The sequence below is a fragment of the Canis aureus genome, chromosome 7 (assembly GCF_053574225.1).
Source record: "Canis aureus isolate CA01 chromosome 7, VMU_Caureus_v.1.0, whole genome shotgun sequence".
NCBI classification, from domain to species: domain Eukaryota; kingdom Metazoa; phylum Chordata; class Mammalia; order Carnivora; family Canidae; genus Canis; species Canis aureus.
In genome coordinates this window covers 68,393,709-68,409,152 of record NC_135617.1, presented here as the reverse complement: position 1 = coordinate 68,409,152, position 15,444 = coordinate 68,393,709, and the positions used below count along the sequence as shown (strand labels likewise).

The following is a 15,444-nucleotide window of genomic DNA, read 5'->3' as shown; positions in this document are numbered from 1 at the left end:
GCCCCATGTGGAATCTAAAAGAGACAATATACGGGTCCTTACCATTAGTGATTCTATAGTCTATGTGTCTCTGGGACACATCATAGAACAGTTAATCAGGGAAGTAACAGTGCAAACAAGAGTGTATTCCTGAGCCAATAATATATTAAACATTGGGGCACAGAAGGAGAGGTAGAAGGAGTCTCCAGCTCTGGTGGTACAGGCCCAAGGGGACTAGTACATATTTTCCAACTGGTAGGAGAGTCATAGGGAGCTGAGAACTACCCAGGCAGCAGAAAGAGGGTTGGGAGGGAATGTCTGACATCAGGAGCCAAATGTGGCTGGTGAATCTCAGAAACCCCTCCCTTTGTGTTCCCATTTGCCCCAAAGGAAGATAGGAGAAAGGTGATTCCTTTCCCTTTCTCCTCTACATTAGCCCCAAACTTATGGGCATGTTGACCAGACTAATTGCTCTGTCCTGATATTTGACTATGGCACAAATGGGAGCCCCATTGCTTCTAACTTGTACCACCTTCCGGAAGGGAGGTTTCACATAGGCCTTGGCACCAAGTTGCACCAAGGCTTGTGGTCCTCCTGTGGACTTCCTGTGCCTGGAGAAGTATTTCTGTCCCCAACAGCTGTCTTCTCCCTCCCCTCACTCCAATAAAAAGAGTAGTATAATCTGACTTGTTCCTGGAAGCCAGGGCATAGTGATAGGGTATGGAGGCCTCTTTATCTGTATATAGAATATCACCTCCCATTGCCAGCTTTTGAGCACCCAGGATCCTGTGTTCTAAACAAGCACATGTCAGCAGACCTGAACAGCAGTATCTCTAGTGTTTGTTCTTATTTTTCAGCCACATGGGGAATATGATTATACATCCCTAGTGGGGGTGGGAGGGAAGAGTCTGATCCTGAATGCATTCTGAAATGGAATATTTCCAAGCATTTTTAAAATACATGTATCCATCATGGTGATAAATTTCAGGCATTACCTTACCAAACACAAACAAGTTCCCTATAGAGCTTATGTGAAGTGCAATATTAAAGTGTGGCCATTGTCTATCTCTCCGCCAACATACCAGTAAAGAGAACATTGAACTGTGCCTTTCCATGACATTCCACCTGCCTCTTTCTTCCTTGAGATGCAGAACATTTCTGGGAAAACAGCCTAATCAGATTGGTTTTAAACTCAAGCCTAAATGGTGAAACTACACAAAGCATATAGATCAGAATGGAATCTCTTTTCTGTGACAGCTCCTCTTTGTCTAGACTGAAGTGACCATATTCTGTCTCTACTGGTTCTAGGCCATGGAGGGTATGGCAGAGACAGAAAATGAGGTGCAGCTTCTTCCTGTGTCCCCAGCCCAGATTGAGGGGCTGGATAGGATCACAGCCCCAGACAGCTCAGTGCTTCTAGTGTCCGGGTGGGCATCTGCCAGTCTCTGCCCAAATAGGACCCCTTCACTACCAATATTCCTCCTAGGCCTGTGTCTCCACCAAGGCAGGAAGGGGTGCTTGGTTATAAACTGTCAATAAGTTGCTGAGTACTCCTAGTTCCTCTATAAACTAGAATCTTCTCAGTTTGACTTAGCTACTACAGTTCACAGGACAACAAAGCATAGTGTACAGTTTCAATGAAACAGTTGTGAGTGTCCTTGCATACCCCCACCAGAGGGTAGGCTGTGGAAACATGGGCTGTCCCTAGCCCTTTGTAGTTGGTGTGAGAGTGACTCCTGGGGCAGGCAGGCAGGAAGGAACAGAGCAAAGAAGCAGCAGGGTGTTCTGTTCATTGTGATTTCAAAAGGCCCTTTGGCAAAATCTCATGAATTGGGCCAGGAGGCATTGATTGGTTAGGTCTGCAGGTGCTTTGGATGTCAGGTGATTATGAGGACAATGAAATATGTACTGTAGGTGACTTGACTTTATATGAAAAGCTACTTGGGATCATCCTCTATTTCAACTCTTTCTCCCTTGACACTCTGCATGGCCTTGGGAAAACAGCTTTTTCACTACTGGCTCTAAGTAAGTGGAAACTCCCCCCATCCTACTTGTTTCATTCATTCAGTAGGTTGCCTATTTAAGAAGAGCCAAGCCAAGGGAGTAAAAGGGCAAGTAAAACATGCTTTCTTCTAACCCTCATGGTTCTTGCAGTGGTGATCCTCCCACCTACACCCTCTTTAGCCTGAAAGAGGGATCCATAGCCTGGTGGAGCCATTCCAGGGAAAAGGACCCATCATCCCCTCTCCACTACCATGTAGGAAAAAGTTTTCTCACCTGGACCACCATACTTTTTTTTTTTTTTTTTAAGATTTATTTATTTATTTGAGAGAGAGCACAAGCAGGCGGGGAGGGGCAAAGGAAAGAGGGAGGGGAAGCAGGCTCCCTGTGGAGCCAGGTTTGGAGCTCAATCTCTCCAGACCCTGAGATCATGACCTGAACCGAAATCTAGAGATCTAGAGACGGATACCCAACTGACTGAGCCACCCAAGTGCCCTCCGAGGACCCTAATTTTCTCCTATAAATATAGAAAAGGGCAAGGAAGGCACATCAGCAGATATCTACAGAGTACCTGCTCTTTGCCCAGTGTGGAGGGTTCTGTGATCTGAGTAACCCAGGCTTTTCAGTGCAGCCTCTGTGTGGGGGAGCATCTTGGTCTGTAAAACTAAAAGCTGTCTACCAATATCCCTAAGCCTTCCCTGTGAAAGAGGAGGTGCTCTAGGGGAATAACCAGACCAGTGGGTTGAAGTTGGATAAAAAAAAGTTTGAATCTGTAAAAAGACAGATGTTACAAATTTGGCACTTTCTGCAAATAGGACAAACTGATGAGAGATAACAAGTGTCCCATCTCTAGAAGGCCCTTAGCAAAATTAGACATGGAGTTGGAGTTGAGATTATATGACTTGTGGGGTCCCTGCTGCAAATTCCAGATTTTGTGCCTGGAAGAACTGTCAAGAGAGAAATTAGGATTTATCCTACAGATACCCTTACATGTGTTTGTTCTACAAATGTGTATAGAATAGTCATGGCACTGTTGAGAATCGAAAAGATTGGAAACTACACATGTGCCCACCAAGGGACTGGTTAAATAAATAGCCACACACTGGAAGACATACCTTATCCATTAAAAAAAAAAAAAAAAAAAAAAGATGTTCTTATGAACCGTGGAAAGAATTCCAATGTATTATTAGAGAACAAGATGCAGAACAGCATATATAGACATCCTCTTAGTATGGGAGTAGAATATCTTTATATGTTTACTTACATGTGACTGCAACAGTCATCTGGAAGCATACTTAAGAAACTAGTTATACCAGTTTCTGCAGAGAGGAGAGCTAGACAGCTGGGAGATAAAGATAGGGAGGTTTTTCTCTGAATAACCTTTGTACCTTTTGAACTTTGAACATATAGATGTAGGACTTGTCAAAACATACAAGTAAAAACATTTTAAAAATAACAAGGTCTTACTAGATTAGAGTTCTGAGAAAAACAGAAGGGAAGTGGAAAACAAATGAGCCTTTTACTGGGTATCTACTAAGCCAGGTCTTTGGCCAGATGCTACTTTTAATCCATACAACAACCACTTACCGGAGGCAAGACCCATGCCTGTTTTTGTAGATTTAACTGAGGCTGGGAAAGGGTGAACATGCTAGCCTGTCCACATGGGTGGACATTGCACCATGCTGTCCGTTGAAGGAAGCAGCTCTTGAAATGGGGGCAGGGGAGGCCAAAGAAAGTGATACAGTAGGAAGGGAAGGAGGAGGGCATTATCTTCCAGGGACAGGGCAGACCTGCTGTGGTACCGCCCATTTCTCTGCCAGCCTCTGCACTGTGGGGCCAGTAAGCAGAGGCACACCTCCCTGTGCTCCACAGGTCAGATGTGTTGTGTTTCTCTTGGCTCTTGCTGAGCTCAGGGATGGAGTTCACCATGCCTGTCAACAGGCCATCAGGTGACTGCTGGGTAGGCAGTCATTTCTGTGGCTGGAGGAAAATAGCCTCAGCTCCCAGCTGCAAAGGGAACAACGGTGCTTGTTCTGTGCTCTTCTGCTAGGTGTCAAATGTGCCATCTTTATCTGCCAGCTGGAGGCTGGCTGGAAAGTTGTTGGGTTTTTTGTTTGTTTGTTTGTTTGTTTGTTGTGATTGTCAGACCCAGGCTCCTTACTTACACTTGAGGGAAAAAGCATCCAAGTTCTGGTACAAAAGGTTCTCGTTTCTTTTTTTCTTTTTTTTTTTTTTTTTTTGGAAAAAAAGCTACAAATGAGCTCATTATCACAGCAAACCCAAAAGAGGGGGAGGAGAGGAAAAGAAGGTGGCCTCCTTGTTACTGCTGTGTCCTGCCCCTGGCCAGATTTCCTGGAGTGGGGGGTCTTGGATCTGGCTCAGGGTGACCAAAGCCAGATGGCTGGAACAGGTGGTCCACACAGGGGGCAATGCCGGAGACATTGTGTACTTCGAGACCAGCTCTCTCTGCTGAGATCCAGAGGAAGGATACGTGTCTGTACCTTCAGGGATCAAAAAATCATGCCTACCTCCTTTTGACTTCTAAGAGGTTCCTGTGTTCAGGTTCTCTGCTGGTCCCAGCTCTCAAAATTGTCAGACCTCAGAGCCAGCAGTCAGGCAATATCAGTTATATGTTGAATCCTTAGGATTTTGGCAGGCACTGCTCTAGGCACTGGGGGTGTTGCACGAGACCAAGTTGGCGAAGTCTCTACTCATGGAATTTAAGTTCTGGTGTGACCAGTGAAATGTGCCAGGTCTGGCCTGCTGTTGGCCCCAGTGCCCTGTCTCTGCTGGGCTGGGGGAACTGCTGCAAGGAATGATACATAAATGCCTTGGAAGGAAGATTCTCTGGCATTTCCAGCAGCTGAGCACAGGTTGTTTCCCACTTCCTCTCTTTGGAGCGTGTCTTTCACCCCCCTGTTAGGCTGTGGTCACAGAACAGCCTTGGTCTGTGCGGCAGAGTTCTGATCCCTTGCAGGTTGGTGCTGGACCTTGGAATTCCCTGGAAGAGACCTGGAGGGCTTCCCCACCCTCCCACCCCCGCCCCAGGCGCTGATGGTGAGCTGGCAATGTTTAACCTGAACCTGACAGCCTCTCTTTGTTCCTCTTCTGTTTCAGATTGAGAAAATCATGAGCTCTATTGGAGAAGGAATTGACTTTTCTCAGGAACAGCAGAAGATCTCAGGTATTGTACCAAGCAGCCGTTCTTGCCATGACTCTTTTCTGGCTTGGGTTTTTTCCTCTGACTCAGAAGACAGACATTTGGTGTGTGAGAGAGAGGTCAGCCTCAGCCCCGAATCATGCTCTTGCAGTTCAGAATCTCATGTGTCTATATGGCCTATTGAGCTGTTACTTTAGGGCTATGACACTTTTTACATACTGGAGGGGAAATTGCATTTTTGGCGGGCCTTTTAGGAAAGTTTCTCTCTCTCTCTCTCTCTTTAAAGGTTGTCACTTATCCATAATTATTTCTGTAAATATAGGCTTTTTTCAATTGGCCCATATTGGAGTGTACCTCAGTGTTGGTCTCTCCAGCTTCCCAGACAGGTCTGGCACTAGCCCTTCGTGAGAAAGTGGCTCTCCTTTGCCTGCTCCATGGCAGTGGCAGTGTTGGGTTGGATCAGTGGGCTCAGACTGTTAGCCTGTATCACCCAGAGGGAGTGGCTTTGCCGCTCCTCCTTGTCTTTTTCTTCATTTTTACATTTATTTAGTCATTCATCATTTTTACTCCAGATCACTGCTACTCTGGACATTGTTTTCTTTTCAAAGCCCTATGGGGTGAGGCCTGCCTCATTTTCCTTTGTTTGAAGCAGGCAGCTAGAGAGGCCATATCTGAGCTGTTTTCTTTGATAATGGAATTGTGGTTGTGTTATTTTCTCGAGTGAGGTGACCTTTCTAAAGGTGCCTCTTAGCTAGAGCAAATCTCACACCTTATCCTTAAGCATCTGTAGACCATCCTGCTGCCAGAACCCCTGCTGAGAACAGCTTCATGGGGCCTGGCCTCTCCCTATCTTTGAGGAAATGCCTCTCTAACTGAAGGGATGGTATTCCCTGCTCACTCAGGAGGCTGCATCCAGGATTGACCTGTGACCCCTCTCATTCCTCTGGCCGTGTCAGGAAGTCTGAGGGGTGGGGACAAGTATATCAGTGCTTGTGGAAAGAGCATGGGTTACATACAGGTCTTGGGCGAGTCACTTAGTCTCCCTAAGCCCCCAATTCTCTATCTTCAACATTTGAATAAGAGTACCTGCCTCATGGATTTGTTGGGAATGAGTACTCTATACAAATACTTGAGCAGAAGAGGTAAACAGTAGATCTGCTTGGTTTTTGTCCATGAAATAATTACTTAATTGTACTGAAAAACCTAAAGGAGAGGGGCATCTGCTCCCCTGGCTTGTCTCCCTCTACCACTTTTCCACCTGGGATTCCTGGAGCCTCTTCCCTCCAGCAGCCTTCTTTCCCTGGTTCCTAGCAAAGAGGGCCCAGCTGGGTTTGGTCTGTCTCTGTTGGTCTTGGATCATGCTGGGGTCTGCAGAGGTGGCTCTGCTGGCTAAGAGTTTATGGCTCTGTTTCCCCATGCTCAGGCAAACAACCTCACACTCTGTTGTAGCATGCGGGCTTTATCAAGAGTCAAGTGTTTGTTGGGAATAGATGTTCAGTACTGAGACAAACACCGTTGCCTGTTTTCCAAGCTGTGCTTTGGGGGCAGCCAAGAATGGAGTAGATAGCATTCAGTTCAGTTGAAGCTGCTTTCTGCTTCCCTGTACCCCTGCATGTCCAGGACTGCATGTGCTTGCGAGTTTGGGTCAGAGTAGGCCATTACCTCTCAACTTTGATAAATCAGGAGATGGGGCAGCACCTCTGAAAAACACATTTCTGGAAGAGCCCCTCTCGGAGATGGTGACACTGAGCTCTTTCCTTGCCCCATGGGTCCCACCCAGCAGTTCTTACCCCTGCAAACCCATATGAGTGGTGAGAGCTGGTCTGGCTACCTGCCTACATCATTGGATCCCAACCAGTGGTCCTGTTTTAGCACTGTGGAGTTGAGCTATCCTCCATCTAGCCCCTTAGGAGAGTCCAGGGCAGGCACAAAAGAACAGCTACCTGAACAGAGGGTGCGTCCACCCAAGCTGCAGAGTCCTGGCCCACTGTGTGTGTACTGCTACCAGGCCAGGAAGCATGGAGAGAGTAGAACTGTCTGCCCATGAACTCTGTCTTCTACCAGATGAGTCAGGAAGAGGCTTTCCCCAGGACCTCAGGGAGCATTAGCCTTCATCTCAGACCAGAGCAGAATTCTTATTTATTTTGAATGGTCAGTAGCAGGGTCCAGATTGTCCTTAGATTTCTGGATCTAGAAGAGGCCTGGGCTCTGGGGTTGCCAGCCTAGGAAGAAGAGGAGCAGGCCTTCCAGCAGGAAGCCATTAACAAGCATAGGATTGCTCAGTGTGACTGGTTTTGCAGAGGACATGTCCTGAAGGATGAGACCCTAAGAGGAACTGGAGTCTTATTCTCGTCTTGGGCCTTGGGAACCTCAGCTGCCAGCAATGGACCTAGTTACCCAAATCCCCAACAGACAGGTTTCACAACTCATTCTGCTGTCAGGAGTCCCAGGAAGGGATGCCTTCCTCCTGGCCCAGGCCCCCTGGCTGCTTTCAACAAAGGCTTGTGTGTGGAGCAGCAGAAGAGATCACTTGCTTTCTTTTGCTAAAGCCAGCCTTTTAGCTGTTGAGTAGCCGTTCAATGCAGGCTCCTTCCGGAGCCTGACCTCCCTGCACACAGAGCCCCCTTCTTCGCCAGGGCCATCTACAGCCTGTTGAGCTGTAGGTACCCCCCAGCATGTTTAGAGGTGACCTATGGTCCCAGGGTCTTTGTTTCTACATGTTCCCTTCGCTGTCTTCACAGCTGTACTTGGGCTTTGGTCCTTTACCTTGGCACCTCCCCTCCCATGTCCTCCTCTAGGTTGTGAGGAGCCTGCTCTGGGCCTGGTGCTTCTCCCTTGGGCTCCGAGAGGCCCCAAGAGAAGTCTCTTGCCAAGTTGTTGAGTACGCTCGCTCACCTGAGGAATATTAGGTGTAACATCTTTATTTCATTGCCGTTTTTGTGATGCCCCATGGCTTTTCCTCTTGGCAGGGAGGCACACTCTTTCTTACATGGTGAGTGGGGTAGGGGGGTCACTTCACCTGTGGGCTGTGCCCTCAGGGCCGTGTCATTCCTCTGTCCCCTTCTCTGGCTGTCCTAGAAGCTAATGGCCCAAACTGTAGGAATGTGCCTTCTGCCCCCGATAAGCTGTTTCCAGCCCCTTGAGCTGCAGGTAGAGTCTCCTCCATCTCCGCCTTTCATATGCATGTGTGTCAGCCGACATGAGATGCTGAGGAACCTGTCATTTTGCTCTGGTGCTTGTGCTGCCGTGTCCTTCTCTCTTGGTGGCGGCAGCAGCAGCTTCTGCTCCGATGTCCGATCCCTGATGTATTTTCCTGAGCGTGGAAGGGAGGAGGGTGATGGGGAGGGGAGAGGGGGAGGGCCAGACATTATGAGAGCGAGCGAGGGCTGTGGGGCCGGCAGCAGGCAGCGTGGAGCCCAGGAGCCTCCAGACAAAGCACTCTGCTGCCGTTCTGTGAGGGCACACATCCACCGGCAGCAGGACCACAGCTGCCTGGCTGGGGGATTACAAGCAGGAATGAATCAGCAGCCGGGGACACTTGACTTCATAGACACACAAGAGCCTGCCGCCTAGGTTCCCTGGAGCAGACAGCCCCACTCAAGGGCAGGGCACCCAGCGTCTCGGAGGGCTGCTGCAGCGTGCATCGGGAGGCCGCCGGGTCCCAGACCACCAGCTGTTCTGCAGAGGACAGAGGAAGGGGAGCCTAGGACAGTGGGTTGCCAGGGGCTCCCAGATAACCAGGCCAGTTGGCCTTGGCCCGCCTCGAAGGGCAGAAAGTGCCAGGAACAACAGAATGACTTTCACCGTGTCAAGAGTTCTCTGGAGGTGATGTTTTCATAGTTGGTTCTTCTTTTTCCTTCCTTGCTCTTTTTCCCTTCTTTCATCCGTTCTTACCCAGGAGAACTGGAGAAGCAGGTGGGGTTTAGGTGCTCAGCCTAGGTCTGTAGGGAGGGCTGAACTCGGTTCCTCCCCACCCCACCACACGCCCCTGTCCGCCGTGAGCAGAGCAGATACATGTCGTCCCTTCCCCACTTGCCCTCAGAGGAGAACGTCAAGATCAGGAGACCCAGGGAGGACAGTTGCTGTCTTTATCACTCAGCCGAACAGAGGACGGCGCCGAACGTGAATAGACTTAAGCTGCCACAGCTCAGCTGACAGAGGACTGCTTCCTTTTCCCCTTTCTTTCATCCGGGCTGGGTTTTGTCATCTTTAGCCAAGGACTGGATTGCCTGCCGGCTTTCCACCTGAGCAGGCAGGCGAGTCACAGGAGCAGCCACTATCAGGAGAGGAAAATGAATGCCCAGCCCCGGCAAAAGAGCCCGGCCCGGGAAGGCAACCCTTCAGACAGCGTCCTGGCGTGGGAGACGCCCCGCTCGCCAGCAGCCAGAGTCTAGCTGGGGACTGGGCTCCTGGCCTCCGCTGGCCACGCAGCCCAAAGGAGTGCCATGTCACCGTCACAGCCGAGCCACACCTGAGCCCAACCCCCGGGCCCCTGGCCCATGCGCCACTCCTGGCCCCTCTGCCTTGAGCCTCTGAGCACAAAGGGCCGGTGGCCATGGTGTGCTTATTCCGGGACTGCTGGGGCAAAACAAGTAAAAGTCTCTTTTCTCCCCACTGCCGGGTTCTGTGCTGCTTGCGTTGCATGTGCCGGGTCCCTGTGAACGCCGCCGCCACCGCTTGGCCCTCGGAGCCCTCGCTGTGTGCCTGTGCCCCTCAGCTGCATGAAGATGTGTGTGCTCTCCTGACCAGTGTGTGCTGCCAGGTTGCAGGACTTGCCCCTCGCCCACAGCCCCACGGGGGCTCCAGAAGTTGCATGGATGAGAGGAGCCCCTGAGCCCCTCTAGTGCCCGTGGGAACAGACTTCCTGAAATACCTCAGTGTGAACGCTGACACGGAGTCCCCCCGATCTGTGGGCAGAGACCGTGCATGTGCCACTGCGGCCCTGGAGCAGCTCGGACAGAGGGGGTGGGTGTGTGTGCAGCCCAGGCTGTCCTGCCCTTGGCCTGCACCCGGAAGAGGAGCTGCGGGTCCTCTGCTCTCTGGTCTCTTATACATAGTCTGGCTGCTTTATGGTAATGACTATGATGTGGCAGTGCCACCTGTCTTCCTCTGAGTGCCGCTGCTACCGCCTTAATGGTTTTTCCCTTTTCAAGCGTCTGCCGATTCCTCTCTCGTCAGGTTCGCGGACGCTGGAGCAGAGCGTCGGGGAGTGGCTGGAGGCGGTGGGGCTGCAGCAGTATGAGAGCAAGTTGCTTCTGAATGGCTTTGACGATGTCCGCTTCCTGGTAAGTGCCCAGAGGCCTCCTCAGGGGCGGGGTGCAGCCCCGAGGAACCCTGCCTCTGATCTCCCTGTGGGCATGTGAGAAACAGTACGTAGAGTTCTCTAAAGTGACTTTCGACATCTGGGAAGTCAGCCTGAGTGTCTTGTGCCTTCTTTCTAAACTCTGTTCCCTTCAGCTCTGCTCCCTGAAACAGTTCTGTAGTGAGAGCTCTTTGCCAGTCTGTGTCTGAAGGGGTAGGGTCCCTGCCTGCAGACTTTTTCCCTGCACTGGTCCCCTTCTCGGCTTTCAGACCCAGTGTTGTGCGGTGAGGCCTCAAGGCTGTCTTGTTCTGGGTCAGACCCTAGGAGTTTGGGAGGGCAAGACAGCCAAGTTTCCTGTGATGACTCCCTGTCCCATCTTTGTTGGATACCAGAAGTTTCCTTTATCTGGAAGTTTCCTTCCAGAGTGCTGTTGTCAAGCAGGTAGTCATTGAAGCAAGGAGCCTTGTCCAACAGAAAGGCTTCTTCCCTGCCTACCCCACGCCAAGCATCAGGGCTGGGAAATGTGGCCGTGAAACCTCAGGGAATCATAACCTCAGGGATGGCCCAGAGGAGAGGCTGAATTAGTGGTTTGAAGGATTGGTTGCTTTTCCGAGGTATAATTTTGTACTATCTTTTTATACAGCACAAGGTGCCAAAGAAAAAGAAAAATCTAGGTGCCTTTCCTCAGGTTGCCTGTGAAGTACAGGCTGGCTGTGATCCTGGGCGTAGAATCCAGTGCTCCTTTTTTTGGTCCAGAAAGTAGCTCAGGCAGGGTACCCACGAGCATCCCTCTCCTGGAGGCCCTCCAGGAAATGGTAAAGTAAAGGAGTCAGGGCCAGTCAGCCCAGAGCTCCTGTCTCCAGTGTGGGTTCCTGTGGGCTTCCCACTGATGGGCTTGCATTTGGTGCTTCCCAAATAGCAGCTTGCCCCGAGTGCTAGTCTGGGGCTGCCGGGAGCAACGCTGACAAGGACAGACTCACTTCACCTGGGCCATCTCCATCTCCAGGGCAGACAGTAAAGTTTGCAGCAAACAACCCTTCCAAAGCCAGCTGACAGCCAGTTATTTTTCAGCCTTTAAAATTCTTAGGTTCTTAAATAGCAATTTTTTAAAGTTAAACTGGATATGTTTATGGTTCTTATAACCTAACCCCTGACTCACCATGTTCCTGGGGGAAGGCTGACAAATCCAGCATAGAGGTGGTGGCTCAGCCAGTGAGCTGGGCAGTTGGTTCCTGGTGCTGAGCACTGAGGAACCTTCCCTCTCCGAGCACGCCCTCTTCACCAGACCAGCTGTCAGACAGGCAAGGGAGGGGAGCTGTGGACTTCACAGTGTCCCTTCCTTTTGCTTCAGGATTTTAGAGGCTGAGCTCTTAACTTCTCACCCCTTCTGCTAATTTTGGAAAGGGTAAGGTTCCCAACCCTTGAACATCAAGACTCCCTTTAAAACCGCTTCCCTGCCCCTCCCCATGCTCAGACCCAGAAAGTAGCTAGGCGGGCATCTTGGTTAAGTCTGGCCCTGAACCAAATGTCCATGCAGGATATAGGGCCTCTGTTAGAACGGCTCTTTCTTTTGGGGAAGGATACTCATTGAGGGAGGCAGGTACCTCAGTCTTTCCAGGACCCTTCTAGGCCCCTCCCATTGCCCTGGGTAGAGTCTGTTAGTCCTCACTGCTCTCTCATTTCGGGTGGGGTGCTGGCAGGTGGAATCTGTGTAGGAAGAAATGCTGATTACACCTCAGTTGAACATGTTACTTCTGATACCTAGAGTGGCCTAAGTAGCCATGCAAAGCATCCTGGGTAATTGCATGTAAATTGCCAGATGTACTGGAAGACTAATTGTTTTAGCAACCAGAAAAAGGGTAAAAAATACACAAGAAGGGGACATATTTATTTAGAAACGTTCTCTTGGTACATATGGTATAATTTCCGTCGCATTAGCTATGGTATGTGCCCATGTAGTTAGGCTTTCGGTAGATTGTAAATGTTTTTCTCGGTTCTGAAATGCCCGGGAGACTCTTCTACAAGATACACAAGTAACTGCCAGGGAGCCAGGCTCTAGATGTTGGTCATCTGGACACGAAGAGTGTTTCACAGACAAGGTGTTGCTGTATCACTTCCCTGTGACAAGGGTCCCAATCAGGGTGGGAGGGACTTTACCATCACATGTTCTAATCATCTGTGCCTTTAACCCTTCCAGATAATCTTGGCTTTGGTGCTTTCTAGTGACACAGAATTCACCATCTTACAAAGTAGTAGCCTCTCATTCTTTGCATTGCTCAGGCTGAGCCAAGATCTCTTTCCTTGTGGTTTCTGTCTCCTGGCCCCAGGTTTACCTTTTGGGCCAAATAGAACACACTGAAGCCCTTTAGAAAATTGAAGACTTTCTGTCCTGTCCCCCTGGGTCTGGTCTTGTCTAGGTCCAGCATCCTCTTACTCCAGGCTGTTCCTCCTGTGATGTGAGGACTGAGCTGGGCAAACATTGTACCTTGAACTTTATTCACATCCTCTTGCCTGTTGGCAGAAAGCACCTTTGATTTGCAGGTGTCAGGGCCAGGGCAGCAGGAGCTGCCAAGTGTTCCCGAGGCTGATCCAGCTGATGCCTAAGAGACAGGGCCAGGAATCTAGCTCCCACCTCTGCTGGCCAGCCCCCAACCCTGACTCACACATCACAGCCAGTCCATTTTTCACAAGTCCTGCCCATAGGAAGGGGGCTTTCTTAGGAGAAGAGTGAAAGTGTATTGTATCAACATGGCAGGAAGGTAATTGGTGGTGGACGAGTTTGTGGCTCAATGCATGCTGATGCAGGAGGTCTCCACATCTGGGGACTGAAACTGACCTCCTTCAGAGGGTGATAGTTGCATCAGGGATGGTGCTCCACGTGCTGGAATGTCATGTGGGTGTTAAAAACATGTGTTTGAAGAACGTCTGACGTTCACCAAGGGGAAACGTTCACCTCGGAATGTTGAGTGAAGAAATCAAGACACAGAAATCCATATGCGACACAATCTTAATTTCCAAAAAAGAAAACCTCTGCACGAGAGGTGCAAGGGTGTAAGCCAAAACATTTTCGGTCGTTATCTAAAGAGGATTGTAGTTGACTTCCTCTCTTTTTTAGAATGTAATAGTTGTTCTGCATTTCCTACAATGAATGGATCAGAAGTCAGAAAAGCAAATAATGCATGTGTCTGAAGGAACTTGATGGTCTAGCTGGGAAAACAAGACACATAAAGCAATTAAAAACAATAGACCAGCTAGGTGTCAAGTGCTGTGGTGAGGCATATAGATGCTGCAGGAGCACAGGGGAGGAGAACCCACCTTCCCAAGCATGGACCGTGTGCTGGGTGCTGAGCTGGCTCACAACCCTGGGCATACTGTTGGTCGAGTCTTCAGATGGAGCTGTAAGGTCCAGAGGATGAAGGCACTGCCAGTAAGTAGCAGGGTCAAGATGCTAGCCCAGATCTGTCCAGCTTTGAACTTCTGGGTTGTGCTTGCTCTGTGAGAGTTTACAGAGGCTGTGGGACTTGGAGGGACCACACAGAGGAGGGGCGAGTGTGGGGCTGAGCGACCTGCTGTGAGTAAGGAGACCAGTGGAGTGAGTATTGTGAGGGAGGGGGCCTTGGCTAGGCAGGAGAGGTGGGCTGGGCTCGACCGTGAGGGACTTTGACAGCCACATTACAGGAGGCCCTCTGGTTACGCCCTCATCAGATGGAGAGCCCCCGGAGTCCGGGTGCACCTTAGATGGCAGGGCACAGTGGAGAGCGGGCACTGGTGGATGCAGCGCTGGGTGGACAAATGGAATGTGGAAATGAGTCTGAGCCAGCTCAGGATGGGTTAGAAACAGACTGAGCCACAAGCCTGTCACCTCGAACAGCATCGTCAGGGAGGCCTCTAGCTCCTCCTGTCAATTTATTTCTCCACAGGTTTCTACCACGTGAAGATAGGCTCCTACTGTTTTCCTGTCTGTTTCTGAGACCATGGCCAGCTTGTTCCTGTGCATTGGGGAGAGATGACTGACAAATAGGAGTAGTCCCCGAAAGAGCTAAAAGGCACAGGCTCAGGGAGGAGGTCATTCTTTATTGTTTCCAGCCTGGTCCTCAGACCCTGGAGCTTCTCTTTCTGTTCTGTCCCTAGATTATCTCCTCACTCTTTAGCCCCGGAAGCCAGCATTCTGTGCATAGTGAGGCCATGCCCTTGGGTTCCTACCCTGGCTTCCTGTGCTCCTTCCCTTTGCCTTCTTCCTCTCAGGCTCCAAAGGGCCTCTTTTGGCCTGGGCAGAAGTGCTATGGCACTGCTGCCTGGACACCTCCCTGCCTCGACTTCCTCTCCAGCTGCCCAGCCCTGTCTTCTCCCCACATAGCACTCTAACTGCTGGCTGCTGTGTCAGAATTTTCTGTGCCCCAGTGTGAAGCAGGACCCAAGAGGGAAATTTTCCTCAACTAGGGACATTGGAGGGTCCATAGAGCTGGGCTTTGAAAGGGATACTGTCAGTGTGGCTCCTGCCTCCTGGACTAATTTCTGTGACCACTTAACTCTGGGGTGGCGGAGGCGGTGGTGGTCAAGGGTTGACACACCACCAAATGCTTCCTCATCTCTGCTGGGCCCTTTAACCTTGAGACAAAGCAGGCTTACTCTGGGGCCCTTTCCAGACCAAGCCTCTTGCTCTCCCTCTTCCTTTCTCTCTGCCAGACCATGTGGAGTTCTTCGGGGTTGAGGTATCAGCTGGCATCCCCAGTAACTCCACTCTGGCTTTGTCCTGTCCCCTTTACAGTAGAAGAAATTGAGAACTGTTTTCATGGCTGTGAAATTAACTAAGTACACTTTAAGATGGATTCGGACTGTTCCGTGGCTTCTGATTGCTAACACCTCAATGTGAACAGCAACAGGGGGTTCTGTGTTGGTGTCTCAGACTGTCCGAGTGTTTATGTATTCCAGTCTGTACCATGTGCATGTGCAGAAAGTGAAGCCAGCGAGGCAGGGCCCAGGGACCCATATGTCTCTATCG

General features: G+C 50.3%; 1 protein-coding gene across 10 annotated transcripts in view; it reads left to right on the top strand.

Annotated features, from left to right (window-relative positions):
* ANKS1A (ankyrin repeat and sterile alpha motif domain containing 1A) overlaps nt 1-15,444 on the top strand; it is a 178,684-nt gene that overhangs the window by 143,947 nt on the left and 19,293 nt on the right. For all 10 annotated transcript variants that reach the window (XM_077904339.1, XM_077904344.1, XM_077904347.1 and 7 more), the window contains 2 exons: nt 5,098-5,164; nt 10,319-10,425. In XM_077904339.1, the coding sequence (XP_077760465.1) occupies nt 5,098-5,164; nt 10,319-10,425 (174 nt within the window). The remainder of the gene's footprint in view (nt 1-5,097; nt 5,165-10,318; nt 10,426-15,444) is intronic.